The sequence below is a fragment of the Hypanus sabinus genome, chromosome 8 (assembly GCF_030144855.1).
Source record: "Hypanus sabinus isolate sHypSab1 chromosome 8, sHypSab1.hap1, whole genome shotgun sequence".
Lineage (NCBI taxonomy): Eukaryota > Metazoa > Chordata > Chondrichthyes > Myliobatiformes > Dasyatidae > Hypanus > Hypanus sabinus.
This window is the reverse complement of record NC_082713.1, coordinates 132,833,604-132,849,781: the sequence shown is the minus strand read 5'-3', so window position 1 is coordinate 132,849,781 and position 16,178 is coordinate 132,833,604. Positions and strand designations below refer to the sequence as shown.

At 39.0% G+C, this 16,178-nt stretch overlaps 1 protein-coding gene across 20 annotated transcripts in view; it reads right to left on the bottom strand.

The window, feature by feature from the left end:
- The window catches only part of LOC132398438 (ataxin-7-like protein 1), a 267,811-nt gene that overhangs the window by 9,787 nt on the left and 241,846 nt on the right, over positions 1–16,178 (bottom strand). For 18 of the 20 annotated variants that reach the window (XM_059977870.1, XM_059977872.1, XM_059977871.1 and 15 more), the window contains 3 exons: positions 14,114–15,038; positions 5,131–5,212; positions 173–2,623 (listed from right to left, as the gene is read on the bottom strand). In XM_059977870.1, the coding sequence (XP_059833853.1) occupies positions 2,586–2,623; positions 5,131–5,212; positions 14,114–15,038 (1,045 nt within the window). In that variant the 3' untranslated portion in view covers positions 173–2,585. Of the gene's footprint in view, positions 1–172; positions 2,624–5,130; positions 5,213–14,113; positions 15,039–16,178 lie in introns of those variants that run through there. The other 2 variants (XM_059977867.1, XM_059977869.1) reach the window with 2 other exon arrangements.

Genomic DNA, 16,178 nt, shown 5'->3' with positions numbered 1-16,178 from the left:
AACAATGAACAATGATGTAAAATTAAAACCACATTTCATCATTCTCAGTTGCTGACTTTTATCTTCACTTAAATGGCTGACGAAACAGTTTCTCACCCAGGTTCAAAAACAAATTCACTAACAATTGAAGGAAGTCCATAAATTGTAGTAAAGATGCAACAGGAAAGTGTACTTCTTAGAAACATATAAATTATTTTTTTTATTTACAAAGCCTGTTACAAAACAAAACAAAAAAACATCCCTCACTAGAGAATATCTCCAGGCTGGGTGTTGAACCATGGCAGTGTCAATCAGAAACAAAGTTTGTTCAATTTATACGCCATTGAATTAACTATTTACAGCTATTCTAGACACCATTCTGTTAACAATACCACAAAGATGAAGATAGGCATGGAATGAACACAATCATACTGCTGGAGGATAGGTGGTGGGTAGAGAAAAAGATGGAAAGTGCACAAAGCAAAATGAAAATGTGTAGTGTATAAAATTCATTTACAGAAAAGCAAGTTACAGTATGGCACAGCTGATGAACTTTTACATGCTTTTGATACCTTTGAATGGGAGATGGGTAGAATTTAAATCTGCAGTAGGAAAGCACAATGAGGCAGGTGCAAAATCTTATCTGTGCAACAGCAGTATTAACTCACCCATGACAGACCAGCAATGCAAAACCCACAGAGTTTTGTCAAAATGCCATGGGTCAACAGTGCAACAAAAAAATAAGGTGTAAATAGAAAAACTTTTTCCCCAAGAATTCACTGAGATTCAGCAATAATATAATGCTGTATAAACTATTTTCTACAAATTTTTGATCAGCTTTATATACAATTTCAATACAAAAGAAGGCATACAGTAATCTGCTGTCTCTTTATGGCTGACAGGTTTATGCATTGTGTCCATGATTTGTACTGGTAAAATATACAATACCAAGGCCCACAACGTGGGCAACTACTGACACGTTATAATTACCAAACCGTCCCCTTCAGTCACGGACTTTTCTTGCATCACACTATCCAGTAGCAATTCCTGACCAACACAGTCAGTTTTAAAAGGAAAGTTTGTATTTGTGACAGACCAGCATTATTTTTAATATATTTATATTTATATATTTATATATATAAAATTATTCTAATTACTGGAAATTCATTTCCCACCCCCTGTAGTTTTATAACAACCCACAATAAATTAGAAAAATTAAAATACTTAAAAGCTCCTAAGCTAATCATGACAAACATTTGTGCAAAAATAACAACAGATATGTACACAATCTTCAGTCTAACAAAAGGTACATAGCAAAAATTCAATCCAAATTTATTTAAAAAATATATAAACACACAACTTCTGACATTCCTAAATTCTATTTCTGAACCTATCTTGGCCAGTTAGAGCATTAATAAATTGATAAATCATAAATTAATGAAAATTAATATTAACAATTAAATGAACAACTTTTTAACTGTGTGGATGGTGATTAGCCTAAGAAAAATAGTTCTCTGTGCTGCAACTTCATTTCAACAGTCTCTGCACACCAGCTTTATTTTGTTACACAGAACAGCCTTCACTTTTAATATACCACTATTAAAACCATAAAAATCCATTCTTATTACAGGAAAGTCCTTGTTTACTATAATCCCTGCTTGTTCTTTTCTAATTGGGAAGAATCCATCACAAAATAAGTGCACTTTTAACACTGAATAATAAGACATTATTAACACTTCCTATGCTTTTGCCTCAATTACCTCTCAATAGTCCCTCTGCAACTTCACTCATTACATTATCACACTAGAAAACTCCATTTTATAATACCTTCCGATACAAAGCTGGTGACAATCCACTTCTGTCACTTGCCTTTTAGCTTAAAAAGATACTCTTTCAAATTTCCACCTCCACTAGTTAAACAAATTTTGCTAATAGCAAAGATAAATTCCATTTGAAAAGCTTTTTTTTGTATTCAGTTTGCTAAAGTCTCTATACAGACATGGAATTATAAATGGAACAGTAAAGCATAAGAGCCAGTAGAACAAAGATCAGGTATTTTTTCTTGAACACTCTGCGCTGTGAAAGTCTACCATGTCACAAAACAACATTTTGATGAAAGCCGGTATCATTTATATTTTTAAAAAACTATAGGGATACAGATCAGTGTGATCATGTGGAATTCAATAAATCCTGCCAATTGTCAAGATTTTAAATAATATGAGGTAAAATAAGATTTGATAGGTTTGAACTTTGTGTACATATCAAGTCAATTTAGATCATAGTGAACATTAATTATCTTTTGTCAATGAGGAAGGTATAATCATGATTATCCTGGCTTTTTATAGAATCCGGCATATTGTATTACTGGGCACCCCTACACCACCACCAAAAAGACAGTGATAAGTGATACAATTCAAAAATCACCACAAGGTCATTCAGCCAGCATTGCTCATAGAATGGGGGTAAAGGCCGCTCAGAGGTATTGACTAAGATGGAGGCTACTTCACATCTTCGGAGCAGAGGATCTTGTCTTATCCGTGCAGTCCATTATGCAGTCAAAGGTGAGTACCAGAGCCAATTTAAACTACAGAATCTTTTCAAAACTACTATCCCATGAAAAGAGTTTTCACTGCTGGAGTTTTGGCTGCAAAACAAAAAAAAAAGAAAAAAAGAATTAAACTGCATGAACTGAAGAGACAAAACACTCAGCTAACTGCATAGAGCAGGAGTAGATTAAAGGAAATATTATCCAATAAAAGGGGGTCCAGTTGAAATGCATTCCACTTTAGTGTAAGTAGTTACAAGATACTCCTGATGGCTTTGATTTGAAGATGAAATATAAGGATTTTTAAAGTAACTATAAGACTTTAAGGAAAATAAGACATTGATCTATTTTACTATATCAACGGATTTTAAGTTAAGTCTTTCTTTCAATGAGAACACAGATATTGTTTCCTCAATCTTCAAAACAAAATGACAATTTGGTCAGCAAAGGAGGAGTATCGAGATTAGGTGAAATAACAACCGATCAGACATAGCATCAGATCTCAAACACTAATGGGCTACATCCTCAACTGAGCTAAACTTGCGCATGTGCAATCATTGACTGCCCTCATAAAACATCTAGAGCATTTTGTAGTCAAATCATAAGAATTTGCAATCTATTTTATTCGGGCTCATGTGTTCATTATCATTGGTATCTTTTGAAATCCGTGCTGTAATGTTACATGCTACTGTTCAAAGTACAATAAACTTGTTTCATGTCTCTTCTTCAGAACCTACTTCCCTCATTGCACTGGAAGACCAACTCTTTCAAATGGATTTGTCTGGGACTCATGCCAGTGTCTACCACTTTTTATTATGTTAGCACTTAATTATACTGCTAAGGGAGTGTGCTTCATCAATAGCTGCTCTAAATTGTATATGCTATGCTTCTGGAAAGATGGCAGTACAATCAGTTGCAGTGGCCTTTCTTGGTCCGAACAAAAGTGAAATTGTTTGTCCTTTGCATCTTTTTTTGTGAACGCAAGACACTGCTGGATATTGGAAACATTATGTGCTGTTGGTCTGTCCCACTGAAGAATTGCTCAATGATGGTGGAGCTGGATTTGTTGCTCATCATGTTGCCACCTGCTCCAGCCATCCAAGAAGAAAGCATCAGAGGCAGTGTGCCACCTGGAAAGAGGATGCAAATGATTGTTTTGGATGTTTTTTGTGTGATCACAAGACCCAGTTGGACATTGGTAATGTAGAATACTGCAAGTCTGGTTCACAGATTCATTAGTGAGACCAATGACAGGGGAGCTGTATGGACTTGGTTGTTGCACACACAGGCAAATTTTGCACTTTAAACATTTAGGGAGTTGTGATGTACATGGCTTTTTTAATTCTTGGTATAAGACAGCCTCTTCTGCAGAAATAAGATTTTGTACGACAGTGGTTTTCATCCTTAACAAAACGAGGAATATCAGCATTGTAATTAACTGCACTAAGCTATTTGACTCCACTGTTTTCTTTATTAATCCTCTCTTGCTGTAAGCCAAAGTTTTAAAGAGATTAAACTCTTTAAAGTTTGAGGAAATTTCTACCATATACCAGCTCCCTAATTTTTGAGAGCAAGATGTTTGGATGAATAAGAATTTCAAGTACTTTCTTTTAGCTGGTTTCTATTTCTCCTCTGCTGTAGTTTGAGCTGGTTGAAAAGTACCAATATGATGTTTATTTATTTTCTATGAACTAGCAGAGTACTTCTATCAATAGTGAATGTTCAAAATACATAAAATATATCATTTTATCATAGATTTTATGCTTCTGGTAAATTGATGGCACACTTGCTTGGTCACAGCGACCTCTCTGGGTCCAACAAATGGTGCAAATGTCTGTCTTAAATGATTTTCTTGGAATTGCAAGACCCTATTGGACAATGGTGATACAAAATAGTGCAAGTCTGGTTCATTTAGAGAGCGATGACAAGGGTGGAGCAAGGCCTTGGTTATTGTGAGGATCAGGCCATCATGCCGTGGCATCAGCTGTTGCAGCCACCCTGCGGAGGGGGTGCTGAAGACAGTGTGAGAGAGAAGAGAGGCACAACGGGTGCACTGGAATCTTTGCAAGGTTGCAGGCTGACTCTCCTGTCAGGACTGCTCTCCAGTGTTCACTCCCTAAAGGACAAGTTGGAATGCCTTTGTCTATGGCTGACCCAACACAAGATGAGGAACTGTCACATGCTTGTTCTTGCAGAAACATGGCTCCATGTCAACATCTCATGCAACATCAATCTTCACACCATGACAGTCAGAGACTTGTGCTAACATTATTTTATGACTGTATGTGTTATTCTAACTATATGTGCAGCATTTTGCACCTTGGCCCCAAAGGAATGCTGTTTTGTTTAGTCATGCACATGCGTATGATTGAATGACAATTAAACTTGAACTTTATATACTTGATGTTAGTTGAATCTGCTGTTGTTTAGCAAATGAACGTGATTTGGATCAAACTGCTTTTGTTCTTATGGTGAAGAGGATTTAGAATGAAAATAAAACTGTTTGCTTCTAGTTACCACACTAAAGAGTCAATTCAAAACATTCCTGCCATCAAAAGGTCACTCAGATGCATGAGTCATTAAAGGTTATATAGATATTCTGTTACCTACTTGTCTGTTACCATGTGCAAGGCTTGTTGTGGTTGAAGGACTGGATTGTGATAAAGATATACTGCTACTTTTTCCTATCTATATAAAAGATATGAAAAGGTTAAAAGAGAATTAAGACCACACATGAGCATTTTTACAGCAAGTTACATGGTGGCAAAATTAAATGCAGTATTAAAATATAAACCTCTTGCAATATTAAATCATTCTGACCCCATGAACAGTTATCTTTTCAAAATAATCATCCAATGTTAGTTTATATAAGCATTTTCAGGACAAAATTAAATGTCAAACTTCATTAAACTATAGAATCAAATCCATTGTCAACACTGCTTTAGGAGATACACCTCTTAAAAGCATGCTAAAGTAAGCAAGAAGTCCGCCATCACGGACATTTACACTACACGCCGCATCCGCAAAGGAAACAGCATTATGAAGGACCCCATGCACCCCCATACAATCTCATCTCCCTCCTGCCGTCTGGGAAAAGGCTCCTAAGCATTTGGGCTCTCATGGCCAGACTATGTAACAGTTTCTTCCCCCAAGCTATCAGACTCCTCAATACCCGAAGCCTGGACTGACACCTTGCCCTGTTGTCCTGTTTATTATTTATTGTAATGCCTGCACTGTTTTTGTGCACTTTATGTAGTACTGTGTAGGTCTGTAGTCTACTGTAGCTTTCTCTGTGTTGTTCTTCTTTTCAGTCTAGTTTTTGTACTGTGTCTTGCAACACCATGGTCCTGAAAAACACTGCCTCAGTTTTACTATGCACTGTACCAGCAGTTATGGTCAAAATGACAATAAAAGTTACTTGACTTGACTTAACTTGAAGTTGTCAAATTACTGCCATCAGTGCAGTAATAGAAACCACTTTGGCCCAGTAGCCCATTGTGGTAGCTTTGAGAAACAATTATTTTTTTAAGGTTCAGCTAAAAGGATTGTAAATACCATCACATTTCCACAGATATGAATGGGAAAAATGCTGCAGTTGGTTCATGTAAAATGTTAAAAATGAGAACAGAATGCTAGAAGAACTCGGGTGGCGGGGGGGGGGGGGGGGGAGCAGGGAATCAAGCAGCATGCATGGAGCCAAAAGATATAAGTTGGCATTTCAGATTGAGATCCTGATGGCTGAGAGGAGACTGATTTGGAGGTGAGTGGGGATGAGGGAGGAGTTGGAGATTAGATTTGTCCTGCTCTTTGTGAACTTGATATATTCTGGCCATTTTGTATTTGGCTGAATGCCAGTATTGCATCAGTACCAGAGCAACTTGGCTTGAGGTGCTGCCAATTCTGGAATGCTAATAACTGGATACAGTTGGGTGCAATAGCTTTTACTTTGTCAACTCATACTGCAGTTTCTTGACTTGGTATGGAGTGAACTGAATTGTCTGCAGTCTGGTCTCTATAACAGTGGAGACCTCAGGCATAGACCAGTACTGCTGTTTAGGCATTAATATGAAAAAGTTAATATCACAAGCTTTCTGCAATTCTCTAGAGATGACGATAATAGTGGTTCTTTTCTTAAGATAACTGCATGTGGAAGTTTTAAGGAATGTGGAAATAATGGCACATTGATCCAATTTCAAATCTGCTTGGCAATGAAAAGTAGCAGGTAATTTTTTTGCATTATAAATGGAACTGTGGAGTTCTGGAGTTATTTGTTTGTAGCACTGTGGTGTGCAGCCAGAGGACTTCTATGAGCTCAAAAATTTACAGTAAAAATAAACATGCAGGAATGCCATGAGGTCTTAAAAGATCCTCCACAAACCTGTGGTCTTTCTTTGCAAAATTTGTATCTTCAGAGAAGCACAGGTCCAAAAAGAAGCAACAGATTTTGTACATGTGACCAAAAGCTATTAATTAAAACTTATTTTCATTGAAGAGGGCACCACAGAAGAAGACAGTCAGATTGTGACAATATCTTTTGAGTATCCAGAAATCCGTAAGGCACAATCTATTTGGTGTAACGCTGTACAACAAATCCTGTGAATTTCTAGATTTGAGAGATTTCTTGTGAAAACTAACGTTGTGTGGATTCATTCATCATGGAAAAGTCCTTAAGAACTGAGGGGTTTAGGACTACTGGTAACTAAATGGAACACAATGGCTCTTTATGGTACAACAAGCTGTCTTTATTTAGCAATCATTTAAATAGCACTTATGGATTCTGATGTTGACTAGATTAAAATGGTGCCATTCTGCTAATTACCTATAGGAATCAAGAATTATTTTATTGACCCTCATCTTTCAATAGGCTTAAGAAAGGCTCTAAGAATAAACCAGGAAATTATATGCCGGTGAGTCTGTCATCAGCAGTGGGAAAGTTACTGGAAGGTGTTCAAATGGATTGGATATAAAATATTTGGATTGACTGATACGTCATTTCTAAACAATCTTTTAAAATTTTTTTGAGGAAGTTACCAAGAAAGTTGATGAAGGCAAGGCAGTCAATGTCATCTACGTGGACTTTAGCAAGGCCTTTGACAAGGTCCCGCATGGGATGTTCGTCAAGAAGGTTCAGTCACTCAGCGGTAGTAAATTGGATTAGACATTGGTTTTGCAGAAGAAGCCAGAGAGTGGTTGTTGATGGTTGCCTCTCTGACTGGAGGCCTGTGACTAGTGGTATGCCACAGGGATCAGTGCTGCGTCTGTACTTGTTTGTCATCTATATCCACAGTCTGGATGATAACGTGGTTCACTGGATCAGCAAACTTGTGGATGACACCAAGACTGGAGAATAAATGGACAGCGAGGAGCTTGCAGCTGGATCTGGACAAGCTGGTGGAATGGGCTGCAAAATGGCAGATGGAATTTAATGCAGACAACTGTGAGGTGTGGCACTTTGGGAGGACCAACCAGGTGAGCAGTAGGTATCTGAGGAGCGCAGTAGAACAGAAGGATCTGGGAATACACATCAGTAATTCTTCGTAAGTGTTGTCACAGGTACAGAGGGCGATAAAGAAAGCCTTTGTATATTGGCCTTTATGAATCAATGTATTGAACACAGGATTTGGGATGTTATGTTGAAATTGTGTAAGACTTTGGTGAGGTCTAATTTGGATCCAGGTACTGCATCCAGGTTTGGTCACCTAACTACAGGAAAGATGTAAATAAGATTGAAAGAATGCAAAGAAAATTTACAAAGATGTTACTGGAACTTCAGGACCTGAGTTATTGGGAAAGGTTGAATAGGTTAGGATTTTATTCCTTAGCATGAAGAAGATTGAGGGGAGATTTGATAGAGGCGTACAAAATTATAAGCAGTATAGATAGGGTAAATGCAAACAGGCTTTCTGCACTGAGGTTGGGTGACACTCGTACTATGGGTGAAAGGTGAAATGTCTAAGGGGAACATGTGGGGGAGCTTCTATACTCAGAAGGTGCGAATATGGAACAAGCTACCAGAGTGAGTGGTGGATGCCGAATCATTTTCAACATTTAAGAGAAATTTGGATAACTACATGGATGGGAGGGGTATGGAGGGCTATGGTCCAGGTGCAGGTCGATGGGACTAGGTAGATTAATGGTTTGGCACATTCTAGATGGGCTGAAGGGCCTGTTTCTGTGTTGTAGTGTTCTAGGACTCAATTTCTCACGAGTACAGCAGTGAAATATATGCCCAAGACATTTAATTACACTGATTTCTTGCCCAGTGTTATGCAAATGAGTATTTTTTTCCCCCTTAAGTGAAATATGACAACCACTTCTGGGTTGTTTCCATTCTTCTAGAGATCCTACAACCAGTATTGTTACAAGCCTGTTGCAATTTCAGCATTAGGGCAAGAGAGGTTACTCCACACACTGACCCTTGATCCTGACCATTCTGGCTGCCAAAGCTCCAAGTCCCAAAGTCCTAACTTGCTACCTCCCAATTAATCCTGTCAATCTCAGTATCCATCCCACTTATATTAACAGTTGAGACTGCATTTCCAACTGCACAATCCTCTTTAACATCCACCATGCAATCTTTTTTTCAAAGGTCCGGGTTCCAATGCCCCTTCAAGTACCAGTTTACTGTCATCTGACTACATATATACAACAAAATGAAACCAGGTTCCTCCCCCAGACCACAGTGTACTAACACATATATCACACACAGCACATAAAACAAAATATCACAAGTAAGTTAATAAAATGTATTTCAAAATGCATGTGAAGTGCTCAGCACAGGTAAACAGCAAACAAAACAGTCAATAGTAAATAGTAAACTGGTCTTTCCATGATACAGTGAAAGTCAAATAAAGCTCATGAGTGCCAGTCAGTACCTTGCTATGCCCGCAATTAGCTCCCTAACCCTCCTAAGTTTCCAGTAGACGGTCAACAGCCAAACTGCTCATCAGTGTCCTGTTATTTTGTGCAACAAGAATTTACAAACTTTAATCAGTTACATGACATATTTATTATTCTGGTGTTGATCTGCAAATCCTTTAAGGCGTAAAGTTTAAATATGGTGGATTCTGGTTAAATGGGCAATTGGTTAATTAGGGCAGCCTCTTATTTGGGACAACTTCCGAAGAACAAAAACTAATCAAGAAAATAGCTAGGATTTTTTTCATTTATTTAGGACACTCTGCCACCTAATTGGGACAGAAGGCCTTTGCTGAAAAGTTTCTAACTAGCATCAGATGCAAGTACTTACACACTACACTGTGCTTGGAGCGAACTGTTTCCAAATAGCATCAGTTGTGTGTGTTTGTGTCAAATAGCAGTAATTCTTGTCACTGATAGATGGTGAGAAACAAGCAGTAAGACAATTCTGAACTGTTTTGCTCACTGCAGATTTAAGCATTCAGGCTTGGAGATGTGAGAAACAACTGGAAGTGAAAATGAAATGATTTCACTGCTTCAGCAAGTTAGGAACTATGAAGAATTTGAAGGTATCATCAATCGATATTTTGAATGTTACGATGAAAATGAAGATTTGGAGGATGCAGGAGTTTCTAACTAGTGTAGGACACGTGCACTTGTGTGGCTGTTAGACATTACACCGTGCTTATAGTGAACTGCTTTTAAACAGTGTCAGTTGCATATGCTTGTGTAATGTTATTCATTGAGCACTGAATGAAGCATTATCTGTACTAGGTGTCTGCACTGGTTTTGTTCAATCAAAAGAACACTGCAACATATACTGGATGAATTTCTCCGTCAATAACTATTAGGAATGAATACACAGTTTTATAGAATTGTGGTGATATTGGTAGTGTTCTAATTATTGTAAATACATAATGCGTTATTCAGTTAAACTAATTTATCCTTTTTAAAACTATTTCCATGAAACACCCATTTAATTGGGCCGAAATAATCGGTGCAGATAGGGAGACAGATTCTGGAAAGGTGTAATAACAACAGGGTTGTTGTGGTGGGAAATTTTAATTTCCCAAATATTGATTGGCATCTTCCTAGAGTGAGGAGTTTATATGGGGTGGAGTTTGTTAGGCATGATCAAGAAGGTTTCCTGACACAGTATGTAGATAAGCTTATAAGGGGAGAGGCAGTACTTGATCTGGTATTGGGAAATGAACCTGGTCAGGTGTCAGTGGGAGAGCATTTTGGAGATAGTGATCACAATTCTATCTCCTTTACCATACAGGGATAGGAACAGACAAGTTAGGAAAGTATTTATTTGGAGTAAGAGGAAATATGAAGTTATCAGTCAGGAACTTGGAAGCATAAATTGGGAACAGATGTTCTCAGGGAAATGTAAGGAAGAAATGTGGCAAAAGTTCAGGGGATATTTGTGTGGAGTTCTGCATAGGTATGTTCCAATAAGACAGGAAAAGGATGGTAGGGTACAGAAACCGTGCTGTACAAAGCTTGTTGTAAATCTAGTCAAGAAGAAGAGCTTACAAAAGGTTCAAAAAACTAGGTAATGATAGGGATCTAGAAGATTATAAGGCAAGCAGGAAGGAGCTTAAGAATGAAATTAGGAGAGCCAGAAGGGGCCATGAGAAGGCCTTGGTGGACAGGATTAAGGAAAACCCCAAGGCATGCTACAAGTATGTGAAGTGAAAGAGGATAAGACATGAGAGAATAGGACCAATCAAGTGTGACAGTGGAAAAGTGTGACTAAACACATTGATGATGGTAAAGCAGCAGATGAGGTGTAGTGTGTATGGATTTCAGTGAGGCATTTGACAAGGTACCTCATGTAAGGCTTATTGACAAAGTAAGGAGGCATGGGATCCAAGGGGACTTTGCTTTATGGATCCAGAATTGGCTTGCCCACAGAAGGCAAAGAGTGGTTGTAGGCGGGTCATATTCTGCATGGAAGTCGGTTACCAGTGGTGTGCCTCAGGGGTCTGATGTGGGACCCTTACTCTTCATGATTTTTATAAATGATGTGGATGAAGAAGTGGAGGGATGGGTTAGTAAATCTGCTGATGACACAAAGGTTAGAAGTGTTGTGGATAGTGTGGAGGGCTGTCAGAGGTTACAGCGGGACATTGGTAGGATGCAAACCTGGGCTGAGAAGTGGCAGACAGAGTTCAACCCAGATAAGTGTGAGGTGATTCATTTTGGTAGGTCAAATATGATGACAGAATATAGTATTAATGGTAAGACTCTTGGCAGTGTGGAGGATCAGAGGGATCTTGGGGTCCAAGTCCATAGGACACTCAAAGCTGCTGCGCAGGTTGACTCAGTGGTTAAGAAAGCATACGGTGCATTGGCCTTCATTAATCGTGGGATTGAGTTTAGGAGCCAAGAGGTAATGTTGCAACTATATAGGACCCTGCTCAGACCCCATTTGGGAGCACTGTGCTGAGTTTTGGTCGCCTCACTACAGGAAGGATGTGGAAACCATAGAAAGGGTGCAGAGGAGATTTACAAGGATGTTGCCTGGATTTGGGAGCATGCCTTATGAGAATAGGTTGAGTGAACTCGGCCTTTTTTACTCAGAATGATGGAGAATGAGACGGTGATCTGATAGAGGTGTATAAGATGATGAGAGGCATTGATCATGTGGATAGTCAGAGACTTTTTCCCAGGGATGAAATGGCTAGCACAAGAGGGCACAGTTTTAAGGTGCTTGGAAGTAGGTACAGAGGAGATATCAGGGGTAAGTTTTTTTTACACAGAGAGTGGTGAGTGTGTGGAATGGGCTGCTGATGACAGTAGTGGAGGCGGATACAATAGGGTCTTTTAAGAGACTTCTGGACAGGTATATGGAGCTCAGAAAAATAGAGGGCTATGGGTAACACTAGGTAATTTCTCAGGTAAGGACATAATCGGCACAGCTTTGTGGGTCAAAGGGCCTGTTTTGTGCTGTAGGTTGCCATCTGTCCCAGCAGCTGGTTTAAGACTCCCTATGACTGACTTTGTAGTAGGATACCTCCATTTATTCTATCAAAGAACATGCAAAGACTCACAGAATATATGGTGTACTCTCAGTTCATTTAAATTGTATTGTTCATGCATTTTACTGGGTTCAAGTAAATGTTCTAAATGAGAATGCATTCAAACATTTTGGCTAAGAAGATAGGATTGCCTTTAATTCGAAAAAGCTATCGCCTCCTAGCAATAACGCCCCATACTGAAATGACTTCCTGTCAGTCTCTTTTTGCTGAAATTATGCAAAGATGATTACTACCTCTGGGCCATGCTATCCCAATAATACAAAATGACAAAATGCTAAATTATGAACAAACAGGATGTAAAAAATTGTGTCTCCAAACCGTTGCCTGGAGTCTGGTCCATAATTTGCAGAAAACCAGTTCAGTTGTATGTATACTACTTAAATCTGTACTTTGTAAATTAGAAAATAAAGTTTTAAGTACTGCTAAATTTGAACACCATGATTAGCCAGTATAACATTTGAGATGTGTACAAATTGTGCAAACTAACAAGAACACACATTATATTTCACATAGTGATAAGGTCCTATTTTAACTGTAGTTTTGTGGCAATGATGAATCCCACATTAGTAGTTCTCTGTTGCAATTTTTTAAAAACACGTGGCAAGTGCTGGGAACTGCTCTGCTCACTTCCTGACAGATCAACTCCAACTTCCTCCCAATTAGCCCTCTCTGTTCTGATGCTCTACCAAGAAAGTAGAGAAAAATGAAGATCCTGCAGCAATGGTACAAGAGGGGAGCATCAGCAACTATCAGATGGCGGGAACTTCCATGGGTCTGGACAACTGCAGAAATATTGACAAGTGAAGTCATCCCACTAGTGAGCAGACCAAAGGGCCCTGCTCTTGAGGCAGCAGGATTAGACAGAGTACTGGAGCCACATTTTCCACTAGCTCACAGTGTGATGTTGTCATTTCAATCAGTCTGTAAGTCACAGCACCACTCGCCTCCTTGCTAAAGAATAATGCCCGACCAGAATGCAGAAAGAGAGTTGTTGATTCTCAACAGGAGTCAGTAAACAACATTATTCCCAAGTATGAAATATTTTGAAAAAATATAAAAAGCCTTCAGGCAATTAAATTATTTTGCTCCCCAGAAAAAGCACATCACTTTTCAAATTAAGAATGTAAAAGAACATAAAGCTAATTTTGTCATACTTTTCCACAACACAATTCCAAATTTCTGAAATATCCGACAGTGGGGAGTTTACATATGTCTCACAAACACCACTGAATACGAAGAGTAACATACACAAAATGTTGGAGGAACACAGCAAGTCAGGCAGCAACTACGGAGAGAGATAAAGAGTCATTTCAGGCTGAAACTCTTCAGCAGGATTTCTAACATCTGCAGAATCTCTTGTGTCGCTGAATACAAGGAAACTTTCACTTCTGGAATGCCTTTCCTGGTCTCAACACATCTCAAACTTTTAACCAATTAAATTCATCCTGTGTTGTCACTACAGCAGTGCAGAAATTTTTGCACAGAATGATCCTATAAAGACCACTGAGATAAATAATCTAATAATCCCTCTTTCTCCAGTAATACATGCAAATACAGAAGACAACAAAATATTTTGTGTTCCCACATCAGAGCAAGTTTTCTTGAAGAAAATCAACACGCTTACCTGGCGGGAAACAGAATTGTTCGAAGATTCCGAGACTGAAGACATGACGTTGGCAGCACTTCGTTTGTGAACACTGTTCATACCAGGCATTTTGGTTATTTTATTGGATTTACTGCTGGAACTAGAGTTTTTACGTTTTTTACCTTCTGACTTGTCAAAAGGAAGGGGCAGCGAAGACATAGCGTTATGTGCTACTAGTGCATGGTCCCCTGGGTGATGCACCAGGGAAGAAACAGACAGAGTGGGGTCAATACTGCTTACCACCATGCTCATGTGTTTAATAGAGTCTGTCGAGCTGCCAGGCAGAGTAGTCCGTCCTGAGGGGTCTATTTTGGCACTGAGTGCGTTGGTTCCATTGTTCGTATTGTGCACAGACATTGCGCTGTAGGAAGATGTGGCTGGAAATGAGTTCAATGCAGTGCCAGGGTTCAGTATGCAGTTCCTTTTGTGTGATCCTGAAAACGATGGCGTTGAAGCAGAGCTCTGTAATGTCGAAGGGAATGGGGAGGAGACAGGAGGTGGCGGTTTCTTCCTCTTACTACACAAGCCCCTCTCACTGCGGGTAGGAAGGTCCTTAACTTTGGACGATCTGCTGGTTTTCGTTTTCAGTGGTTTACTGAGCAACGGGGAAGGAACAACAGCAGGTACTGGTGACAATAACGACGGGGCTTTGAACGCAGAATCCATCAAACTAAATGCAGTGGCTGCATGTGGAAAGGCAGCATTGTATGACATGATGGGTTTGGTGTCTGTTGTGGTCACAAACCCTGCAGATGACAACATGGGGGCCGTCATTACATAAGAGGGAGTAATTGCTGAGCTTGAAGGAAGATAAACTGCAGAAGGGCTGCTTAAAGGCTGCAGCACTGATGTGGAAAAAGTTGTGGGTGATGGCATGGGGCTGTCCGCTGCAGGAGGAATTTTCCTAAAAGTGTTGGGTAAGAGACAGAGAAGTATGTTAGAATTAATATTTCAATGTAGTACCTATACTTATAAAAATTACATTAAAGACAAGGGAAAACAATTCTAATTTCACTCTCCCTATGATACAGGACAGGTCTGAGGGAAGATCCTGGAACGTCTTACAAAATCACAAGGATCTTATTACAATTTTGCAGGAAATCACATGTACTCTTTCAATGCAGCTCTGTTGCCCAATTGCACTTTTGAATATATCCCCAGCCCTCTGCTGGAGAATTCCTGGATAACCACGGAAATAAAGGAAGGTATTAAACTAAGTGCCCATGCATACAAAGTCACCAAGAGTAGCGGGAAACAAAGATTGGGAGAAGTTTAAAAAGCAACAATATGCAACTAAGCAAACAACAGAGGAATCAAAAGATTTTGAATGCAAATGTGCACAAAATATGAAAACAGATAGTAAAAATAGGTAAAGAAGAAAATGATTGCTAAAGTCGACATAGGTCCCCTGGAGGATGAGAAGGGGGAATTAAAATTGGGTAATGTTCTAGTGGCTTAGGCTTTAAATGATTATTTTGTGTTAGTCTTCAAGATGGAGGACAGGTGTAACATGCTAAAGAGACATGTAACGGATGCAGTTGGAGGTGAGAAACTTAAGACAATCACTATAGAGATAGGGTTCAGTAAATTACTGGGTGTAAAGGTAGACAAGTCTCCTGGTCTTGATGGAATGCATTCCAGTGCACAGAAAGAAATGGCAAAAGTTAAAGGAAGAGTTATTTCTGATAACTTATGACAATTCTCTTAAGCCTGAGCACGTTCCAGAGAACTGGAAGACAGTGAATGTCATGTCACTATTTACAAAAAAATCATGTAGGAAAGTTATCATTTTTTAGCTAAGGTATTTAGCTAAGGCCACTTAGCTAAATATCTGTAGTTGGGTAAATGCTTAGATTTGTCATTAAGGAAGAAATAGTGAAAAATTTGAATGAGTGGTTCCATCAGGCGAGACTCAGCATGGATTCAGGAAGGGCAGGTCCTGTTTGACAAACTTACTGGAGCAATTTGAGATTACTACAAACACAGTGGACAGAGGGGAAAAGGTTGATGATGTCTACTTGGAATTCCAGAAGGCGTGATGAGG